The sequence below is a fragment of the Nothobranchius furzeri genome, chromosome 1, assembly GCF_043380555.1.
Source record: "Nothobranchius furzeri strain GRZ-AD chromosome 1, NfurGRZ-RIMD1, whole genome shotgun sequence".
Classification (NCBI taxonomy): domain Eukaryota; kingdom Metazoa; phylum Chordata; class Actinopteri; order Cyprinodontiformes; family Nothobranchiidae; genus Nothobranchius; species Nothobranchius furzeri.
The window spans coordinates 88,697,893-88,719,923 of NC_091741.1; the positions used below are offsets into that span (position 1 = coordinate 88,697,893).

The window sequence follows — 22,031 nt, forward strand, 5'->3', positions numbered from 1 at the left end:
TATATATATATATATATATATATATATATATATATATATATATATAAGTATATATATATATATATATATATATATATATATATATATATATATATATATATACTTATATATATATATATACTTATATATTATATATAAGTATATATATATTAAGTATACTTATACATTACTTGGTGAAATATACTTCTGATAGAGTCAAGTACAAGTATAGTCTAAATGTAAGTAAACTTTAATGTAAGTATGTATTAAAGTATACTTAGTAGTATTTAAAAAAATGTACTCGGATAACTATACTTCTAATAAGTACATTGAAAGTAAACTTGGAAGTATACTGTATTCATTTTTAGTATACTTCAAGTATACTTCAGTGTACTTCTTTTTGGTAAGGGTGGCTTTCATTTGAGACTGGAGAAAATTTTAACAATACATTAAAAACATTAAAGATCTTTCTATATAGTGTTCTATATCACAATACTATATATTGTGTTTTAAATCCCATATCACAGCAATGATATACGTGTATAGAAAAGTGTGATACTCTGTGTGTGGAAAATTGTTGTGAAGATAAGAACGGATGACGTTTCATTGGTTTTCTATTTTTAGAAAGAAAACACGATGGCTCCGACCACCAGGAGGCGCTATTATAGACTTCCGCCGGATGCCTGACTTCCTTTGTGTAACACCGATAAATCTCCGACTTCCGGGGGTATACCGCTCCATTCGTTGAGTCTTGTCTGTAGTTTTGACTGTAACAAACAACAAAAAGCTGTTTTAATCCTTCAAGTGGACGCTTCTAACCCGAGAGACGACTTTAATGTTACCCTCGGATGTTTAACGAGCAGAAAATGTCGGTGGTCTTTGACGGGAGTTCGCTGAAGGCGATGCAGACTCAGAGTCACCCAGCGCAGACTGCACTGAGGTAAGTGCAGGAGCAGCTCAGTCACTTCAAATCGGCCCTCATTTATAATCTTGGGTTTGTAGGAGGTACATTTAGGCCCCATATTCGATTCTACATTTATGAAGCTAATCTTATGTTTATTTTATTAAACAACGTAAATCTTCAGAGGTTCTGATAGTAGAGATGCATTTAACAGTATGCCTCTTGTTATCACAACCAGCTTGGCTCACTACTGACCCAGGCACTGAAATATAGAAGGGTCCATAAAATCCTGAAGCTTTGTTTTACTGCAATTATTCTTATAGTCTGGTAATTATTACTACTGTTGTTGTTATTATTAATGGTAAATGGCCTGGTTTTGATATAACACCTTCTAGTGTCCTGGAACTCCCAAGGCGCTTTACAACACAATCAGTGTATTCACACACACATTCACACCCTGGTGGTGATGAGCAGCTGCCCAGGGGCTCACTGGCAGAGGCGAGTGTGTCGTAAACAGGCGCCACCGGTCCCTCCGACCACCACCAGCATGCAAGCTGGGCTAAGTGTCTTGCCCAAGGACACAACAGCAGAGTTGTCTGCCAGGAGCCGAGATTGCTCCTACAACCCTGGACAAACCGCACTACCTCCTGAGCTACAGCTGTCTACAAACTACTCCTTGAAGCTGTGAATTACTTCATCCCTCATTTGTCTTAATTTTTCATGGACTTGATGATTATTATTAAGCAATCTGGAGAAAACCTGTAACGAAAGTCACTATTTGGAGATCTAACATGCAATTTTCTAGGTTCTACTTTATTAGCTTGTATCATCTTTATTGATCATTTGGAAGCCAGTTTACAGATTTTTTTTTCTTCTTCTTTCATTTCTCATCTCCTGCAGCACTCAGGAACTCTCTCAGGAGATCAAGTCCTTCATCAGTGGTGTGGATCCTGTTCAGGGCCGGAAGCTCAGCGTCAGGGAACACGCCCGCTGTGCTGTGAGGCTGCTGCGCTCAGTCCCACCTTGTCGAGCAGCAGTTCTGGAGCATCTGAGGGGTGTGTACGAGGAACATGTGTCCACCTTTCTCCACAGCCTGGAGACGGAGGGCGATGCCAGCTCTGGAGTGAGCTCCAACTTGGAGGACATCATACAGGTGGAAATTAATACAAAAATACTGATGTTCTCAATGTATCTAAGCGTATTGTGGATTATTTTAGCATAAATTATTTTCTTGTGTTTAGGAGGTTCATGGTGTACTGTCAGAATTCATTCGTCTGAACCCCCGTGCCTGGGCCCCCCTGGTGTCTGCCTGGGCGGTGGACCTCCTGGGACAGCTGAGCAGTAAGCACGCAGGTCGCAGGGTGGCCCCCCACTCCTCCAGCCTCAATGAGCTGCTGCAGCTCTGGATGTCCTGCGCTGCTACTCGGTCCCTCATGGAGGCCTACTCCCAGTGCCTGGCTGCCATGCTGTCCTGGTGTCCTGACGCCTGCGTGGATGCACTGTTGGACACCTCAGTCAAGCATTCGCCACACTTTGACTGGGTGGTAGCTCACATTGGCTCTGCCTTCCCAGGAACCATCATAAGCAGGGTGCTGGCATGTGGACTGAAGGACTTCTGCTCTCATGGCGTTAAGGACCAGGGGTTGCTGGTGGAGAAAGGCAGCAGGGTGCCTAAAATCGGCTCTGTCGTGGGAATCCTCGGACATCTCGCAGCACATCACTCTGAAAGCATCAGGAAGGAGCTGCTCAGTATGTTTCAGGAGAGCCTGACCCCGTCGACTCCTCTCTCTCCCACCTCATCCTCCACATCTTGGGAGAGTTCGCCCCAGCTTCGACGCGCTGCGGTTCCATTTCTGCTGCAGCTAGCTGCAATGTCCCCGAACCTCTTTGGTGCTGTGTCTGCAGAGCTGGTGGAGCTGTTACGCCCCTCTCTCCTGCTCCAGCTGCAAGCTCTGCTGCAGGGCCTCCCCAGGGAGGAGCTGGATAACATGATGGGGCTGGCTGTCCACCTGATCAGTCAGAGTCCGTCAGGGGGGGCACGGGTCCTTCGGTTTCTGGCAGACACAGCCACTCCAGCTTCAGTCATCATCTCTGGCCCAACGCCCTCTCCTCATGAAGGAGTGCGAGAAGGCTGTGACCGGCTCCTCCAGATGCTGCTTCTGCATCTCCACAAATTGGTCTTCAACCGCTCTGATGGCGCCGACAGCAGCCCTCTAAACTCAGCCTCCTCTCAGCCACAGAGAGTCATCCCCTTTCTGGAGGAGCTGCGCTCACACGTTAGTCAGCTGTGTGCAGAAACGCTCCGATTAGAGAGGAAGCGTCACCTCTGGCTGCATCAGCTGCTGTGTCTGCTGTCGGTGTACGGGGGTCCCAGCGTAGCTACTGAGACCTTCTGTCAGCTTCTCACCCAGGCCCGTAACCCAGAGGAGCTTGCCCTTGCCTGGCAGCTCCACACCACACTCTCATCCTGCATGGCAGGACTCATTCAAGCTGGTGTGGCCCACTGCGTGGCCCAGATACACACACACACCCTGGGGCCCAGGCAGCTGAGGCAACTGCTGCTGAACCTGGCTGCAGCCATCCAGAGCCAGGAGGAGGGGAAAAGAGGAGCAGGAGGATCTCAGTCCTCCATGGCTGTCCAGGTTGGCTCAGCGGTCTCAGGACACCTCCATGACTTTTGTGCTCTTCTTCTCCACGGTGATGCAGCTGTGTCTCATGCTGCAGTGCGCCTCCTGTCCTGCAGCCCGCTCCCTCGAACCTCATCCCCTGCTCACCTCCTCCTGCTCTCCAGAGCTGCTGTCACTCATTTCTTTTTGTCCCTGCAGAGGAGAGGAGAGGTGGGGAAGGTGGGTAGAGATGGGGGGCAGGCGTACGAGTCTGTGAACTATTCAGTTCAGCTTCTGTCCCGGTTTGCAGCCTACTCTCCTCTCACTCTGAAGGCAATACTTCAGCAGCTGGTGGAGGGCGCGCTGCACAGAGGCAACGCTGGTCTGTTTGGAGGACAGATTGCAGACATGTCCGGCGCTCCAGTGGCCTCCCCGTCTGTCACTGCTGACCTGGGAGCCTCTTTGCTGGACATTAACTGTCGGTTTGGAACAACAGTGAATTTTTCTGGCAGCGTGTGGTCTGTGTTTCATGCTGGGGTGATTGGAAAGGGCCTGAAGGTTCGCACTGCTGCTCAGGTGCTGGACCCATCAGGAGTCACCCAGGTGAGCTGATAGAAGTGTTGCTGCTCTCAGAGCTAATAAATCACAGATGTCCTTAGTGGACGGAACAATAACCATCTGTTCTTCTCTCTCTAGAATATCCAGACTCTGCTGGCTGTTGTGGTGAAGTGTTGCAGCTCGTCTGGTTTCATCACCTCACGATCGCCGTCTGACCCCGACGAGCTGCTGCCCATCAACGCCGAGGCGGCCAAAGTTGTTGCAGTCACACTGGTGGAAAATGTCTGTCCAGATGTGGCCAACGGGGAGCTGTCCTGGCCCCCCGAGGAGCACGCCCGCACCACGGTGGAGCGAGACATCCACATCAGACGGTGCTTCGAGACCCACCCGGTGCTCTTCCCTCTGCTTCACGTGGTGGCAGCCGGACGCCCGGCTCTCTGCTACTGCTCCGCTGTGCTCAGGGGTCTGCTAGCCACTCTGCTGGCCCACTGGGAAGCGTCCCGTGAGGCATCATCTACTGATTCCCCGTGGCACCTGCAGGCCTCCTGCCTCCTTGTGTCCTGCATGGGTGAAGGCCAACTTCTGCCTCCTGTTCTGGCCAACGTCCATGAAGCGTTCCCCCTTCTGACTCCCTTCGAGGTGAGGCTGCTGCTCCTGGCTGTGTGGGAGTACGTGAGGGGCAACGGGCCGCTTCCCCAGAAATTTGTGTTCAATTCAGATAAGGGTCTGTTCCTCAGGGATTTTTCACGGGACGGTGATGTGGCAAGATACGTGGCACCAATCCACAGCGTCCTCCATAAAAACATCGACAGACTCGGGCACCTGTGCTGGCGCTTTCAGCTTTGAACAGCAGACGTGATGAGTAATAAGAGTACAACATTTCTGTAATTGTAGTACAGTTTTATAAACAGGGCTGTGTGTATAAATGTTTTTTTTTTTTTTTTACTTTTATACAGCTGTTTTCTGAGTTAAGTCTTAAGAAATGGCACTTGTGTGTGTACAGAAGAGGATTAGGGCCACTAAAAAGAAAGAATTCTGACTTCCAAGAATAGAATTAGAATTTTGGAGGAATGTCTCAATTCTGGGAAAATTTAAAGTCTGAATTCTGGAAAAAATAATTCAGTAATTAAGGTCAGAAATCTTACTTTTCATTTCAGTGGCCCTAACCCTCTCGTGTGTGTGTATTATATGTTCATACAGAATTTGTTCAAGATAAATCAGAGCCTTAATGTGTCATTTGGATTTGAACGCTTATTTTGGTCGTTTGTAGATTTTTGTTTGTTTAACTGATTAAAAACGTGATTTGCATCTTGAACAATTTCATAAAAATAAATCTTTGTCCTAATTTGTTTGTATTATTCCAGACCCAGGAATAAAAACAAAACTAAGGCCATTTGTAAACTGTTACCACCACAGCGTGAGTCAGGGTGAGATTACTGCAGTACTCCACTTTGGCACCAACCGGGAGGAACAAATCCGGGATGAGTGTTCGCGTTTCTCCGACTGGAGTTTAACGATGACGTGTCTAAGAGGGTAAATACTCACCTGCGTTCTTCATTTATCCATAATTAAAAGATCAGCAATTAAAGAAACACGCTTGTAGATTAAAACACTAATGGAAGAAAAAGTGCAATTTTAAATCTATTGGTGAGAATCTTGGTTTTTAAACGATCTTTGTTGCGGAGTGAAAGGGGCGGAGTCACAATGCAGCATAATCAAGATGGCCACCTTCACGGAGTGGTAGGACAAAAAGCAGTTCGCTCTTTTATCGCCTATTTGTCACTGGTTTCATTTACTATTTACTTGCAAGAGGGCAGAGTTTGTCAGTGCGGGGCCACAGTCTGTAAACACGATAGCTGTTCTGGGTTTTAAACGGCGCTGCAGAGAGCTCTTCAAACAGGAAAAGTCGAGTTCTCTTCAATTAAATTAGCGGCGGCTGGGCAGGCTGCTAGCGCGGTTAGCATAGTGATTCAAAAAGGTAATCGGTGCTTACGCTGGTGCCACGCTTTCGATCATATCTACAGTACTTGTGTTAAATCGTCAGTAAATTCATTTTCGGTGCTGTTTTAATAGCTTTGAGTGCAGTAAGCTAATCGCTTAATCGTACGTTCGGTGATGCGTTAGCTAAAACCAATCACGTTAATCCACATCCGGTGGTTTTGACAGCGATGGAGGAAAGTGTTCGCTGTGGACCTTAACCAAAATGGCAGGAAATTTTGTATTTTATTGAAACCTCAGCTGGATGTTGCAGCAGAACTCGAAAATTGTAAATGATTTAGCTGCCTACCGCAGCTGAGAGCTCAAAGTCCGGGTTGTTGTGGTTGTTGTGTTTGATTTAACTCCAGTTCCCCACTGTTTTGTTTACGGTCCTTTTGGATAGTCATCCGGCATAGTGGTGCACGAACCGCAATGCATTAGTTGAGTCTGAGGTTGTGATTTATTCTTCTTGACTTCAGCAGGATGGTGCCTGTTTTGGTGGTCTGGCTGGCCTTGTGTCTCAGTGGGACATGGGCTGTGGACAGGAGCAACTTCAAGACATGTGACCAGAGTTCCTTCTGCAAGTAAGTGCAGTTTAAATGAATTGCATAAAAGCAATCCTGCTGAATAAAGCACACATTTGTATCTTTGCTCTGATCTTTACTCAGGCGTCAGCGGGCCCTGAAGCCTGGTGAGTCCCCTTATCGAGCCCTGCTGGAGACCATGGAGCTGACAAACACCAGACTCACCCTACAGCTCATCAATGACAACAACAAGGTGAGTTCATGTGTGCTTCTGATTAAAATCAGCTTCTTTAAAGTGAGACAGATTTCTATGAAGGCTGGTGTTTGAGCACAGCCTCAAAATTAATCTAAACTTAGTAAAAAGTTTCTTAAAAGCAAACCTTATTCATAGAGTACTTAACAACAGTAGAAAATCTTACCGAAGTGCTTGACACAAAGGTAAAAACAAATACATGAGAAAACAACAATGCATGGAAAAACAGTACTAGGGATGGGTACCTTTTGACATTTGAATCAATCCGGTACTAATTCCCGGTACCTACGAATCGATACCGGTACTTAACGGTACCAATTTTCGATACTTTTGAGTGTTTATTATTTTCTCTTTTATAATTAAATATTTATTTTTCTCAATATGTAACAATATTTGATATATATCACGATAAATAACATTCAACTGTTTGTATTTTAACGTCGTCCTTGTAGTTTTATAAGCTGATAATTAAACTGAAGCAAACATCTTCACTGTGAACTAAATTTACTGTGTATCTTCATTCCTTTTGCCGTCTTTTTTCAATTGATTTTTCCTACTGGGAAGATAGAATTTCCGAGGAGAAAGCGAACGCACCATTAGCTGATAACAATGGTAGTAATGGAAGCTAACATACCAAGCTAACGTTATCTTAAACAGTTTATTTAGCTGCTGGAGCAGATTAAAACGATGATTCCTCACACTTAGATCGTTGTCGCTGGTTTCATCTTCACCCAATCACCCGTCGCATTTAGTAAAATGAAGCCAAACTTTAGAGCGCGTTCATGTTCTTCCTAGTCGGGAATTCGGAGTTCCGAGGAGAAAGCGAACGCACCATTAGCGAAACGGAAGCTAACATATCAAGCTAATTATATTTACCTACCGGAGCAGATTAAGGATGTCTCACTTAGATCGTTGTCGCTGGTTTCATCATCACCCAGTTGCCCATCACATTTAGTGAAGTGGACCCAAGCTTTAGCGTGCATTCTTTCTACCATGCTGCTCTGTTTACAACTTGCTCGCAGGGACCGACGACATAACGCTCTTGCGCATGCGCAGCTGTCTTGGCAAGTTCTCGTTATGATGGACGGGTACCGAAACGAGGCACAGTTTGAAATGACGTGAATCGGTGCTCAGTCGGTACTATGGAATTCGGTCGGTACCTTAAAAAGTACCGAATTCGGTACCCATCCCTAGTACAAACCACATTCTGATCAAATACTTGAAAGAAAACAAAAACAAGGCATAACAACTGTACAACCCACTAGAAATTTCAAATTGCTAACACTAGCATACAAAGTCCGAGATGGTACGGCTCCCATCTACCTGAATCCTCTTGCAAAGGCTTACGTCTCGGCCCGGCCGCTCCGGTCATCACAGGATCGTCGGCTAGCAGTGCCTACACCACGCTCAGGACAATCCAGACTCTTCTCATGCATCGTTCCACAAATGTGGAATGACCTACCAAGCACTACCAGAACAGGGTCTTCCTTTTCAATTTTCAAGAAACTCCTGAAGACCCTGCCCTTCAGAGAGCATCTTCCAAACTAGCACTCTCCCTGCACCCGTCCCCCCTCTCTACTGTCCTCTCCTTGTTCCCTCCTCTCCATGACTGATGTCAAGTTGTTGTTGTTTTTGTTGTTGTTAGCGTCAAGGGCAACATGCCGATTATCACTTGTAAGTCGCTTTGGACAAAAGCGTCTGCTAAATACATAAACATAGAAAAACTCATGCTCAGTTGAAACCAAAGAGAAAATGTGCATGCCGGAGAATATTTCCATAGCTGGCTGGTGTGGGCCGGTAGGAATCTGAAGGGCGGTGATTGCTGAGTTGTTGTGGTGCAACCTGTCAGAAGTGCAGGGTTCTGTAATTTAAGTTCACGATAAGGCCTCCCTTTCACCCTGATGCAGCTCATGTGTGCTTTTACCTTTCAGAGAGGCCTCACAGTGCGTCGGCTTTTTCAAGCCACAGGCTGTTCTAGCTTTTCTAAACCATTTTGATTAGTGCAAGGTCTGATAAAAGCAGATGGTTGAACCTCTCAGGATTCCTGTTATTCTTAGAGGCTGACAAATAAACATGAGCAGCTTTTAAAAATGCAAGCGTCATCAATCTTTGTAAAAAATGCTTCAGGGCTAAATGAGTGACATTTCATGCATGAGGGACTTAGATATCTAGTGATAAAGAGCTCATTATCACTCTTCAAGAATATACCAAGTGTATACAAGTTTGGAGCACTGCCAGAAGCATCTGAGACCCTTGCTGCAGTCTCTGAATCAACGCTGCCTTACAGGGAAAACTCATGACTAGTCAGACCCCTGAAGGTATCAGTCTGTCTCACCCGTCTTCTCTCTCTCTCTCTCCATGTTCAGGTACGTCTGCTGCTGGAGCTCTACCGTCTCCAGGGAAACATGACAAGGGTGAAGATTAACGAGCTGAAGCCTCTGAAGCCTCGCTATGAAGTCCCAGACGTACTCGTCAGGGAGCCACCTACTGAGCCGTGAGTGTCCCGGGAGTTTTTCCACGCCTGGAGGCCTTGGTGCTCGTCAAACCGACAGAGCAACATGGAAGCATGAATTCCCGCATCAATGGATATTCAGAGTATAAAATGTCATTGTTTAGTTTTTGTGTTCACACTAATGGTCCTCCTGTCTTCTCTCAGCCTGTCTGTGTTGTCTCAGGATGAGAACGGGGTGGTGCTGTCCCTGGGGGTGGAGTCCCAAAGGGTCATCGTCAGCGCCCAGCCCTTCCGACTCGACATCGTGGAGGGGCACAATGTGCTGATGTCACTGAACTCTCGCGGCCTGTTGGCCTTTGAACACCTTAGGATGCGCAAGGACACGTGAGAATCCCACACGTGCACACACACACATGCACACACACACACACACACACGTGCACACACACATCTGGACAAATTCCAGCCCTCTTTTTTTTTTTTTTAATCCACGTCCTCAAGTCGGGGGATGATTTCTGTTTTTGTTCTGTTTTTAAGTATTGTCTCTGACTGGTTGTTCTGTCCTCTTCTCCCTATCATCCTAGTTTCTCCTATAAAGTAACTAGCACAGTGGCTAGCCTGTGGGATAATATCAAGAGGGTATTCTCTAGGTAAAGACCCATAAGATCTGTGTGTATTCTGTTCCTTGTGCTAATGATGCCAGTAGTGACTTAAAATGTAGGGTCTCTCATCACACCAAGTTTTGTTTTACCCTCAAATTTGTGTGTGTGTGTGTGTGTGTGTGTGTGTGTGTGTGTGTGTGTGTGTGTGTGTGTGTGTGTGTGTGTGTGTGTGTGTGTGTGTGTGTGTGTGTGAGAAGGTGTTTGATTTTAATTTGTTTATGTGTTTAGCAGACACTTTCACCCAAGGCGACTTACAAGTGATAGTGAAGCCAGCAGGTTGCCCTTGAAGCTAACAAACACTAATCAGTCAATCCTAGGTGGCAGTGAGGCAGCATAACGAGTCATAAAGGGAAGTGAACAAGGAGTGGACAGATTTTTGTTAAATAACAGGGGTTATGACATTCCAGAATGTTCACCTGATTGTCAGAAACCCCTTTACACCCCAGTGCTGCTTCTGCTCTGGGAATGAGCTCTATCTTTTTGTCGATTAGCGTCTGATTACATGAATCGTTCACCCATAATCTCCCTCCAGCATCTTGTCTGATAATCTGATGTAATTCTGGATAATCACTAGTTTCTCAGGCTGCTCTGTTGAATGACTGGTTGATTATGACAGCAGGTTTTAACGTCTTTTCTTCGTCCACATATAGCTTGTGTCCCCTCTGTGTAGTTGATTGGCTTCAATCCCATTAACCACAGCAGCAGATCTCTCTATGGACAGATTTCAGTTTGTAGTTTTCTACCGTCAGTCCCATAATTCAGGAGAATCATAAACAGTTATAGGCAAGGCAGCTTTATTAATAATGCACATTTCACACAGAGGTGCAAGGCAAGAGCAGAACATAAATCTGTTGATTTAAATTTAAAATGCACAAGTAGTTATTTTTTTTAGAAACAAAATAAAAATGGAGAGTTAGAGCAGTTACAGTGCAGAAGGTGCTACATAAATGTCACTGAAAAGATGATGAATGCATGAAGTTTTAAATTTGATTTAAGTTACCAGAGTTGGGGCAGAATGCCATGAGGAAGCTGACTCCATCTGTGAGCAGCATAGTAACTAAAAGCAGCTTCACCCTGTTTGGTTCTGACCCGAGGTTCTGCCAGCCAACTGCTTCCTAAGGACCTCAGAGCCATGCTGGGCGTATATACAGGAAGGAGATTTGACATGTATTATGGCTCCATGCCGTTGAGAGATTTCTAAAGTAGTAATACTTTGAATTTGATTCTGTAGTTGACCGGTAACCAGTGTAGAGATTTAAGAACAGCAGTGATGTGTTCGGTTCTTGTTAAAGGTGCAGTATGTAAGAATACAGTATAGGGCTGAAACAAATAATCAAATTGTTCAATTAATTAAATCCCTCTATTCTTTTTTTTTTTTTTTTTTTTACTGATTCGAAGCTTTGTTAAATGTGCGCACCACAGTCTGAACACATTTTACTGGCGCACTACGCAGTAATCTAGGTGCAGTGCAGGAAAATGGAGAAACCAGATGAGACAAAAACCATTGTTAAAGCTAAGCTAGAGTGTAGCGCGCTCACGATCAAGTGGGAGTTCACAAAAAACGTGATGTTGTCAATGACTAAACTCTACAAGCGGAAGAAAAATCTGTGTGTGGATCTCTGCTGCTGCGGCGGTATGGAGCACAACCGCTGCGGCGGTATGGAGCACAACCGCTGCATCTACCTGGAGTCAGGTTGTTGCTACCGGGAGTCAGCGACTCGAGTCTGCTCCACACACCGCAGCAGAGCTTAAATTTAACAAAATTCCTCTCAGTTACCCGGTCCAGCGTTGGCACAGTTAGGCACACGGCAGTCCGGGGATTGGACGGTGGGGAAGGCTTGTTGCCTACCCGGGGTATGAAACACAGTACCTAGAGCTGGACTTGGTGTTTTTGACACAAACAAGGCTTTTTTTCCTTGCCTTTCATATAACCTCAAATCTTTATACATTGTTCACGCTTTTGGACACTTAAACACATTTCACTAAACATTCACACTTTCTTCTGCATTTTTTACTTAGCAACAAGTTCACATGACTTACAACAGCCATGCCCCTTTGCCCATATAAGGAGGAAGCCTACCTCGTGATGTAAACTTTGCATCCTGCAGCGAAAAATACAGCGCGGATGAAGCTCGTTAGAATGCGTCAAAAGGGTGGATTTTAGCTACATGTTTCAGTTTGCCTTCGGACTGAATGGCTGCTGCAGCTTGTAGGTGCAGACTCCGTCATCCTGGACATGATCATCCTTGAGAGTTTTAGGACTTCTGGTTGTTTGAACACGTTTTGCTTATAATAGAGAGAGGCTCCTTCAGTTCCCATACTTGGGTAGTGGTCTGAAGCAAAACCACAGATTTTGCTGCAATTCTTTTTTTTTTTTTTTTTCTAGATAAAGGCGATGTTATTGTTAATAGAATTAAAATTCATGTTGAAGTTCAGATTATTCAGTGTGGTTAGCTGGCTCATTTAAAACATTCCATGTTTTTGGATTCCGCCACTTGAAAAAATCAGAATCGGGAATCGATAGGAACCAGAATCGTTCAAACTCAAATCATGCCCAACCCTAACCATCAGTGAGTGTGGTGTTGCTGTCTCTCTTGCGAGCTAATACTGCATCGCTGACAATTGTATTCTGACGACAACTGGCAAAGTCGTTGTTTAAAGTCGTAGCAGTAACCACATTTAACCACAGGATGTCATTTTTACTTCATTATTACATAATGCACCTTTAAGAGTCTAGCAGCAGCCTTCTGAATCAGCTGCAGTTTCTTCACAGCATTTTGGGGAAGACCAGACAAACAGCCAGTGTAATAGTCCGGCCTGCTGGAGATGAATGCATGAATGAGCTTCTCTAGATCCTGTATGGACATGAGACCTCTGAGTCTTGCCTTTGGATGCAGATGATAAAACACTGATCTAGTTAGTCTTAATGTGACCAGTGAAGCTCGGGTCATATGTGTGCTGCGTAGTCTTGCTGAAGATCATGCGCTCATGCATGCAGCTTCTGGTGGTGACTAACATACAGCTGAAGATGTGTGAAGGGTTTTGTTAGCATTAGCTTGTTTTTTAAAGAACCCTGAGGGTGTTACAGGCTGCAGCTTTGGTCCCTTGAGTTAGATCCCAGTCTCCTTTGTCATTAAAGCTCACAGTTTTGTTGAGCTGCCAGTTTGGTGTGTGTGGAGGGCACTTGCCAAACCCTCCTGTTTGTCTTTTTCCTTTATTCATAGTTTAATTACCCTCACAAATTAATTATTACAACATTGCTGGGTTTTTTTTACTCTGAAGTGACTTGTCTGTGTTTTTTCGTTTTGACTGAGCAGTCAGGCAGAGCCAGAGGCTGAGAACAAGGAGGAGGCGGATACGGCCCATCAGGCTGAGGTAACACAAGAGCCTCTCTGTTCATCTGTGCTCTGCTTTTATGTCTTCATCGGACATGACATGTGTGCCTTTGGTGTGTACTCTCCAGACTACCAAAGAAGAGGAAGAGAAAGTAGAGGAAGGGATGTGGGAAGAAACATTTAAATCACATTCTGATAGCAAACCTAATGGTACACCATATTACTGCTTTATGTTACGTCTCGTGTTTGTAGATTAGCCATGAGTGTTCAGCTCTTTGTCTCCTGTTGTCTCCCCCCAGGTCCATCTGCTGTTAGTTTAGACTTCTCTTTGCCCGGCGTGGAGCACGTCTACGGCATCCCAGAACACGCAGACACACTCAGGCTGAAAACCACAGAGTGAGTGTTGGCAGCAGGCCTCTTTTAAGCCCCTGTCGTCTTCCACACTGGCTGGAAAGCAAAAAATAAACAGTTTTCTTTATTGGTTTCAGTAACGGTGATCCATATCGGCTCTATAACCTGGATGTTTTCCAGTATGAGCTGTATAACCCCATGGCCTTGTATGGGGCTGTCCCAGTTATGCTGGCACACAACACCCAACGAACTACAGGCATCTTCTGGCTCAATGCTGCAGAGACCTGGGTGGATATAAGTTCAAACACGGCAGGAAAGGTACCTCTTGTTTCCACTTTTCTCACCATCCAGAGATGAACAGCAAGGACTTGTTTTAGTTTTAATGGTCACGGGGATTTTAAAAACTTGTGGTAATTTTTGGGCTTCCAACAACTCTGTCTCTTTATCTTTAGACTGTGTTTGGGAAAATGTTGGATTACGTTCAAGGCTCCAGTGAAACTCCACAGACGGATGTCCGCTGGATCTCTGAGAGTGGCATCATCGATGTTTTCATTATGTTGGGACCGACTCCCAAAGACATCTTCTCTCAGTACGCCTCTCTAACAGGTAAGATGTCGGGTTATGAAACGGCTCATTGGCAGTAAAAGCTGCCACGGCAGAGCAATGGTTTCATTGTGTACCCTGAACTGTTCATGTTAACATACAACATTTATGTTTGAATGATGCATTTTAGACTAAATAAATGACCTACTTCTTAAGTCTATGGAGTTTATCAGTCTGTGACTGACCTCTTGGATCTTTTAGTGTCTGCTTTTCCAGCCATCTAACTTCTGTTTGTTTTTGACCATCAGGCACCCAGTCCTTCCCCCCTCTATCGTCCCTCGGGTACCACCAGTGCCGCTGGAACTACAATGACCAGGAGGATGTGCGCTCGGTAGACGCTGGCTTCGATGAGCACGATATTCCCTACGACTTTATTTGGCTGGACATCGAGCACACAGACGGGAAGCGCTACTTCACCTGGGATCCTCACAAGTTTGCATCCCCGAAGGACATGCTGCAGGGTCTGAAGGACAAGAAACGCAACGTAGGTGTGACTCGCGCATTCAGCCAGCAGTTCACTTCATTCTCTCACTCTGAAGACCTGTGGCTCATTTCTTTTATTTGTAATTTTCTCTAGATGGTTGCAATTGTAGATCCTCACATCAAAGTAGACAGTAACTACAAGATCCATAATGAAATCCGCTCTCGAGGTTTCTACGTCAAGAACAAAGATGGCGGGGACTATGAAGGCTGGTGCTGGCCTGGTAAGAGATGGACGCTCCATCACTTCTCACCAGAAAGTCTTACTTTGTAGGGCTGAGTCAACACCAACAGATTTTACTTTTTTCATTTATTACCTTAAAGCCTTGTTTATGCTTCTGCGTCAGCTCCACAAGGGAGAGACGCACACAAGTTGACAGACGTTTTGTCTCCTGGGGAGTGTTGCAAAGCAATTCCCCACCAGGACAACAGAGGGCGTAGAGCTGTTCTGGGGGATTCGGTCATGTATCCGGCCCAAGCTGGTGCATTTGCTGTAGGGAGCCTAAGTCTCCTCTCTTTCCGGTCGGCTCATGGGTCCCTGGAAGAACGAAAAATTGAATGCAAGTCGATGGAGCTAAAAGAGCTATTTTGTAATCCGCCTTGCCTTAGGCCCTGGACATATGTTGTACTTATATTTAAATGAAAACTAATGTGTGTTTCGACCACACCTGTCACGTACTTTGAGATTTATCAGCTTGTAAAAGTTTAATTGGCGTGACTACCCACCAGACATCAGCACGTCACCACATAATCTGTTCTCTCCTAGCATAGCTGCTGCTTAACCAAATGGCCAGATTCATGATGGTTCTTTCCTCCTGAAGGAAGGATTTGAAGTTTGGTGAACTTACAGCCATTTTTCCTCTGTTTTCTCCGTGTTCGGTGACGTGAAGAGCATTTGTAGTCCTGCACATATTTTCACACGAAACCTAAAATGACGTTTCCCCCGTTTGAAAATAAGCACGTTCTTGCTATCAAAAATGCTTCTTTAAAATTCACGGAAATCATGTGTGAGATCCACGACCCAAAGGAGTCAGAAAATAGCATTTTAGCCCCATTGACTTGCATTAATTTATTTGTTGTTCTGGGGACCCATGGTCCGGAAGTAGGTGGGCGTGTCTTAGACTCCCTATTGTGTTCATATTGTGTTTTTTTGTACTTCAGATAATTTTCAACACTGACAAATTAGTCCCCTTTCTCCACCTTTTCATGCGCTCGACACCTCAAAACCCACATTTCCTGTCATTTCCGTCCATGGATAAAACGCTTGCTGCATCTTTTTACTCATCCAGTCACGGGTGAAGAAAACGTTCATATTCTTAGAGCTGTTCAGCAAGGTATTCTTCAAGCTTCTGTGTCTGTTGCTAGATATCTTCGGTTCTCCGTGTTTTTGAGGGTGCATTGGTGGTGCTGTTGACGAAAGCGGTGTCCTGACCAATCACAAACTTGTGTTCTCCGTCTCGTTCAATGGATGTTTAGAAAAGTGGGCCCTACTCCGTCCGTCCTTGCGAGCCTGCTGGAGAGCCTTCACAATGACGGACAGTGGCGTTGTGTGTCTCCGTACAGAAGCGTAAACCATCGGCTTGAGTTCGCAACAGCTTTTGCCATCACAAAAATTCAGTTTGCTGCAGAAAAGAAGTTGCACTTTAAAGTTCACTTTGTGATACTTCGGTAAATACGTTTCTGGTGAAGTCTGTGAATCAGCGTCTCCGTCTCACACTCAAGACTGGTGCCAACTGAGGAACTGAAAATAAGCAGAGGTGACTATAGACCACAGCCATAAATGCACAATAGCAGCACCGTGAAAAGAAAAAGAAACAGAAAAATTACCAAATTTGACTTGATACAGCATTGTAACAATTCAGGTATCTACTGCCCCCTATCGCCAGGCAAAACGCACGCTGTCACTTTAAGGGTGTTAAAAAGACAAACGCACAGCGAGGAGATGGGTCTTGCTTTCAGTTTTACAAACTGACACTAGGGGGTGATGAAAGCAAGCCAAAAGTGTTTCCCCTTTAATGCTCAGTCATGCTATTTATTTATTTATTTTTTTATTGGTCTTATGCTTTTTTATCCTCCTCTATTTGTTATGTTTGTATGTTTTATACGGTGTTCAGCACCTTGGACTTCTGTTAAGGTTGTGGAAGGTGCTGTCCAAATAAAATTTGACTGTGAATTTGGTATTCTCTGAGACCCCATTTTCAGTTATTCAACAACAATGATCTGCCTTCATTGTTTTTATTTATTTATTTTTTTGTCTCATTTCTCCTTGTTGATGAAATTTAGGTAACGCTGGTTATCCAGACTTCACCCAACCCGACATGAGGGCCTGGTGGGCCAGCATGTTCTCCTATGATCAGTATGAGGTTAGTCTCTGAGAGACTTCATCTTACGGTCTCATTTAGCCTTATGTCTACATTAGAAGCGTTTCCTCCTCTCTGCAGGGCTCCATGGACAACCTCTACACGTGGAACGACATGAACGAGCCCTCTGTGTTTAACGGCCCCGAGGTCACCATGCACAAAGATGCCGTGCACGGATCCTGGGAGCACCGTGATGTCCACAACCTGTACGGCTTGTATGTGGTGAGTGTTAAAACGTGGCGAACCGAACCTCTCCGTTAGGGTGGTTTAAATGTTGATGACCGAAACGATTGTTGAAGATATTCAAAATGAAAAAGTTAAAAACAAAGGTTTTCTCATTTATGGTTCCAACCAGCTGAGACTTCTTTGAATGGAACTCTGTGTGTAAACCGGAGGTTTTATCTAAGGTGCTCTAAAATGTTTAACCGATGATAATCTTGTCTTTGTGATCTACAGCACAGGGCCACGATGGAGGGTTTGATCCAAAGGTCTGGAGGAGTTGAGCGTCCGTTTGTCCTGACCAGGGCTTTCTTCGCCGGCTCCCAGCGCTACGGTGAGCCATTCTCACCCAGATCACCTGAATGTTCCAGTTTGGTTTCAGGTGTAAACGCACAGTTTTTCAGCTACAGCTCTGAAGGTTATTTCCTGTGTGGCCAGGTGCTGTCTGGACTGGAGATAATGCTGCTGAGTGGGACCACCTGAAGATCTCTATCCCCATGTGTCTGAGTCTGGGTCTGGTCGGAATCTCCTTCTGCGGCGGTGAGCTTCTTTGTCTCACTTTGGCTTCGGAGGAATCGTTAGATATGTGGATGGGTCTCCTGGCAGTGTTTAGTGTTGTCATGGAAACATGCCTGAGGTGTTACCATAGCGAGAACAATTGTTTCCTTGGTAACCTGTGTTCTATTCCATTTAACATTCATGTGTACGATACTGGGGCTTCTTGTGGGTTATCATTAGGAAAATTATCAGTTTTATTTTTAAAATAAAAATTCCAGTTTGAACTCATTTCTAGTTTTGTGTAAAATGGTAGATAAGCTGCATTTGCTGTCCAGACTTCACCAGCAGGCTGCCCTTTCTGTCTATTAGCTGACGTTGGTGGTTTCTTCAAGTCTCCGAGCCCTGAGCTGCTGGTGCGCTGGTACCAGACGGGAGCTTACCAGCCCTTCTTCAGAGCTCACGCCCACCTGGACACTCCTCGTCGTGAGCCGTGGCTGTTTGGTCCAGAAAACACGGCCCTGATCCGTGAAGTTATACGCCAGCGCTACACGTTCCTGCCCTACTGGTACCAGCTGTTCTACCATGCATATCGCACCGGAGAGCCGGTCATGAGGTGAGGGTGAGGAGGAAGCAACGATAACCAGATTAATTTCTGTTTTTAAAAGCAGGTTTTTGTTATTTATAATTTAAAATAATGGGTTGGACTTACAAAGTCTGAAGAAAAAATTAAAACGGATCAAGAAATGATTTGTTTAATATTTACATGCGCTAGACAACAGAACAGTGAGGTGTGTGTTACAAACTTAAATAAGGCCGTATAATCGACTTTAATGTAACTTAACTGAATTTATAATTATCATTTAAATATTATTTAAATGATCCTAATACCTCAGTTCTCAAGCATACGGTAGCTTTTGTTCTTTGTTAAAATCGCAGCATTTCATTAATGTGCTGATGCGAGTGAAACGTCCGTTTCAGAGCTCTGTGGGTGGAGTATCCTCAGGATCCTGCTACGTTTGCTGTGGATGATGAGTTTTTGATCGGTAAGACACAAAATGGTAAAATCTTCTCTTTCACTGATTTGCTGTTTGATAAAAATCCTTTCATAGAACAAGTAGGAAAATACCGAATGTACCAACGAATAAAATGGTAACAAAAATTTGGTATTTAGAGAAAAGTGAAGAACTCCTGCTTCATCTGCCTCTCCTTGCTTTCAGTGACTTCAGGTTGTTTGTTTTTTCCCACAGAAACATATTTTATATCCGTGGTTATTTACGTAACCTGCTCATTCTCAGTAGTGAACAGAAACAGTTGTTACAAACTGCTGAACAGCCGGGTGCCCCCACATGCTGCTACCTTGTGATGCTTCATGTGTTTTATTAAATCTCTAAAGCCAAACCAGTTCTCATAACGTGTTTCTGCTGCCACCATGAGGCCAACAGATAAACTACATGCTTTAAAATGTCTGAGCTGCTGATTTAACAAAAAGCAGCCCAAGCCTCTGATGCTTTCACCAGGGACGGGTTTGTTCATTCAGACTTTTCTGGTTAAAAGAACAATCCAGGTAAACATCCTGAGTCGGTTTAGTTGTCACCATTAAACGTATCCTAAATCTGCCACAGGACGGGATTTGTTGGTGCACCCTGTTACTGAAGAGGGAGCCAGAGGAGTCACCGCCTTCCTGCCTGGGAAAGAGGAGGTCAGACACTGAGTCGAAATCTCATTATGAATGTATCTGATGTGCTGAGGTGGTGTTTCATTGTGTGTGTGTGTGTGTGTGTGTGTGTGTGTGTGTGTGTGTGTGTGTGTGTGTGTGTGTGTGTGTGTGTGTGTTCCACAGGTCTGGTTTGATATCCACACCTTTCAGAAGCACAATGGGGCCCAGAACCTTTACATCCCTGTCACCATGAGCTCTGTAAGACTTGTGTATAAGCTATCAAATGTGATATTTTCAAACCGTTCAGTGTTCTTGGCACCATTTCTCTGATGGGTTTTCTGTTTTGTTTTAAGATTCCGGTGTTCCAGCGAGGTGGCTCCATCATTCCCAGGAAGCTTCGAGTTCGCCGATCCTCCGCCTGCATGGAGCACGACCCCTACACTCTCTTTGTGGCTCTTAACACTCGGGTAATGCTGCATTAGTGAGACACAACCAATCGCCTCCTGTCCTGACATGATGTGCACTTCAGAATTGTCCCGATTTAAACTTTGGACCCTTTTTTTAAACAGAGAACTGCAGAGGGTGAACTCTACATAGATGATGGCCACACCTTTAACTTCGATAACAAGGAGTTTATCCACAGGAGGCTGTTCTTCTCTAACAACGTGCTTTCCTCAGTGTGAGTAACAAATAACTTCCTTTTCTTTATTTTTTCACCCTGAAACAAGCTTTAAGGTCAACTTTTAACAGCTCAACTTTTCTTGCTGAAGACAAAAATAAAGAAATAAAAACCAGCTTCACTGAAACCGATTTTTAATGTTTATTTATGAAATGCGATCGGTCACTCTGGGTTTGACATGCAGGCTGAATGTGAAAATAGTCTCCCATACTGATCTCCTGCATTAGACGGTGATAAGACGGTGAAAATCTAGGATTTGATAATACTGACAGATCTACATCACACTGTCACTTAGCCTTCATGGACTCACCCATCTTGACTCACAACGGGGAATGTTGTTTGTTTAGCATCCAGGAAAGAGTAGAGTCTCAACTAGTAGAAACTAACCGTTAGCATTAGCAACTCCACCACACAGCAGAACTCCTCCAGGCTTGTGTTATTTGTAGAAATAAGACATCAACATTGCAGAGCAAACAGTCGGTGGTAGAATTGTGTTGCTGTTATCCAGAGGGGTGGTGTTCGAATGTCAACAGAACAGAAGAGTTAGAGCTTTTTACCCCACAGAGATCGACTCACAAGTCATTCGTTTATACTAGAGACCACTGGAGATGGATTGATAGAACAAGTGAACTTGGTCTTTAAAATCTATTTTTAAACAACCCTGTTATCGTAAACCCATGTCTCTTGGTTCCACAGTAACGTTGCACCTGAAGCCCAGTTTACAACCAAATCCTGGATTGAACGTGTCGTCATACTGGGAGCAAGTAAACCCAGGAAGGTTACTCTTATAACTGCTGGTAAGTTGAAAACAGCAGTTTGTAATAAAGAAAATAAGGTGTTTAATGTGGGTTGTAGCTTCCAAGTTGTACTGTCTGTTTTACATGAACAGTGTCTGAAGGAGGCTCCTGTTTTCAGGGTAAAGATTTACTTTGCTCTGTTTCTTTTTGCAGATGGTCACAAGAGCCAGCTAGACTTTGATTTTGATGCTTCCGTGTCGGTTCTGACGATCCGTAAGCCCAGCATGAACGCAGGGGAAGACTGGAGCATGGCCCTTCAGTAACCATAGAAACGAGAGTGGAGGAGTAAACGACTAAACTGACCTGATAGAGAGGGTGGGGTGAGGGATCAGAACCAACTAGGAAAGGATAACTAAGCTACTGCATCAATTACATTTTCCATCCACACAGACATCAGTAAACATGTTAGTCCAGGTGAAACTCTTCATTTCTCTCTTAAGTCACTGTAATACAGGACAATGATCTAAGGTTACTAGATAGATAACTATCACATTTCAGATGAGGAACAACACTTGTTCAAGCCATGTCTTTGGGTTAAGAATGAAAACATCTTTTTGGGTTATTCCTCAGTTGACTCGTTGTTTGCCTCAGGAAACAAAAAAGACTCTGGGGATTTTTATCATTTAAAGTGAAGCTCCATGTTTAAATGTCGTGCTGAACTTGCTTCTGGTCCCCTAAAATCACAGAAAAATCTCAATCATTCCATTTTTAAAGCCTCGTCTGAAATCAGCTGAAAGAGAAGCCTTCTGTCTTGTGTCATGCCAAACATCTAGGGAAGGTTCGACTCATTTAACTATCTTGAAGCGACACAAATCTTTCTTTATACCAGTCCTGCCCAGTTCTTTGTGTTAAGCCTGTTTTTGAGTCTCTGATTAGATTCTGTGATTGATAAATATTAATGATTATTGCTACCCCTTCATAAATTTGGAGGTGTCTTTTTAGCTGATTTGAGCAAACTCAGCATCTAAAATCACTTCAGGGGACTGAACCACCACTGTGGATTGTTCTGCTGATGTGCTTTCTATGTTTTGTTTTGTATTTTTCCTATTTTGGGTGTGCCGGACTTTTAATGCACTCAATGAAGAGTTTAACTTTAGATTTCCATGTGTTACTAAGTATTTGTAGAACTCATGATAGCTC

The 22,031-nt window shown here is 44.4% G+C and overlaps 2 protein-coding genes across 8 annotated transcripts; both read left to right on the forward strand.

Moving 5' to 3' along the window:
• Positions 1 to 618: 618 nt before the first annotated feature.
• ints5 (integrator complex subunit 5) lies at positions 619 to 5,021 on the forward strand. The gene is made up of 4 exons (XM_015946943.3): positions 619 to 919; positions 1,781 to 2,033; positions 2,122 to 4,089; positions 4,183 to 5,021. Exons 1-4 carry the CDS (start codon positions 828 to 830, stop codon positions 4,888 to 4,890), a joined length of 3,021 nt encoding a protein of 1,006 aa, XP_015802429.3. The 5' UTR covers positions 619 to 827; the 3' UTR covers positions 4,891 to 5,021.
• Positions 5,022 to 5,347: 326 nt separating this feature from the next.
• ganabb (glucosidase II alpha subunit b) lies at positions 5,348 to 21,980 on the forward strand. 7 transcript variants are annotated; one of them, XM_054739133.2, is made up of 25 exons: positions 5,348 to 5,577; positions 6,501 to 6,605; positions 6,690 to 6,798; positions 9,165 to 9,292; positions 9,455 to 9,634; positions 9,835 to 9,900; positions 13,230 to 13,287; positions 13,376 to 13,457; positions 13,547 to 13,643; positions 13,736 to 13,916; positions 14,051 to 14,204; positions 14,450 to 14,685; positions 14,779 to 14,905; positions 16,965 to 17,044; positions 17,123 to 17,263; positions 17,498 to 17,594; positions 17,699 to 17,800; positions 18,128 to 18,371; positions 18,737 to 18,801; positions 19,381 to 19,457; positions 19,599 to 19,673; positions 19,769 to 19,882; positions 19,985 to 20,094; positions 20,791 to 20,891; positions 21,045 to 21,980. In XM_054739133.2, the coding sequence occupies exons 1-25, from the start codon at positions 5,561 to 5,563 to the stop codon at positions 21,152 to 21,154; spliced, it is 2,856 nt and encodes a 951-aa protein (XP_054595108.2). In that variant the 5' UTR covers positions 5,348 to 5,560; the 3' UTR covers positions 21,155 to 21,980. The 7 variants fall into 7 exon arrangements, with proteins under 7 accessions (XP_054595108.2, XP_070407263.1, XP_015802439.3 ...); XM_070551162.1 differs by having other exon boundaries at positions 5,422 to 5,577; positions 6,504 to 6,605; XM_015946953.3 differs by lacking the exon at positions 5,348 to 5,577 and adding an exon at positions 5,711 to 5,784.
• Positions 21,981 to 22,031: the final 51 nt, after the last annotated feature.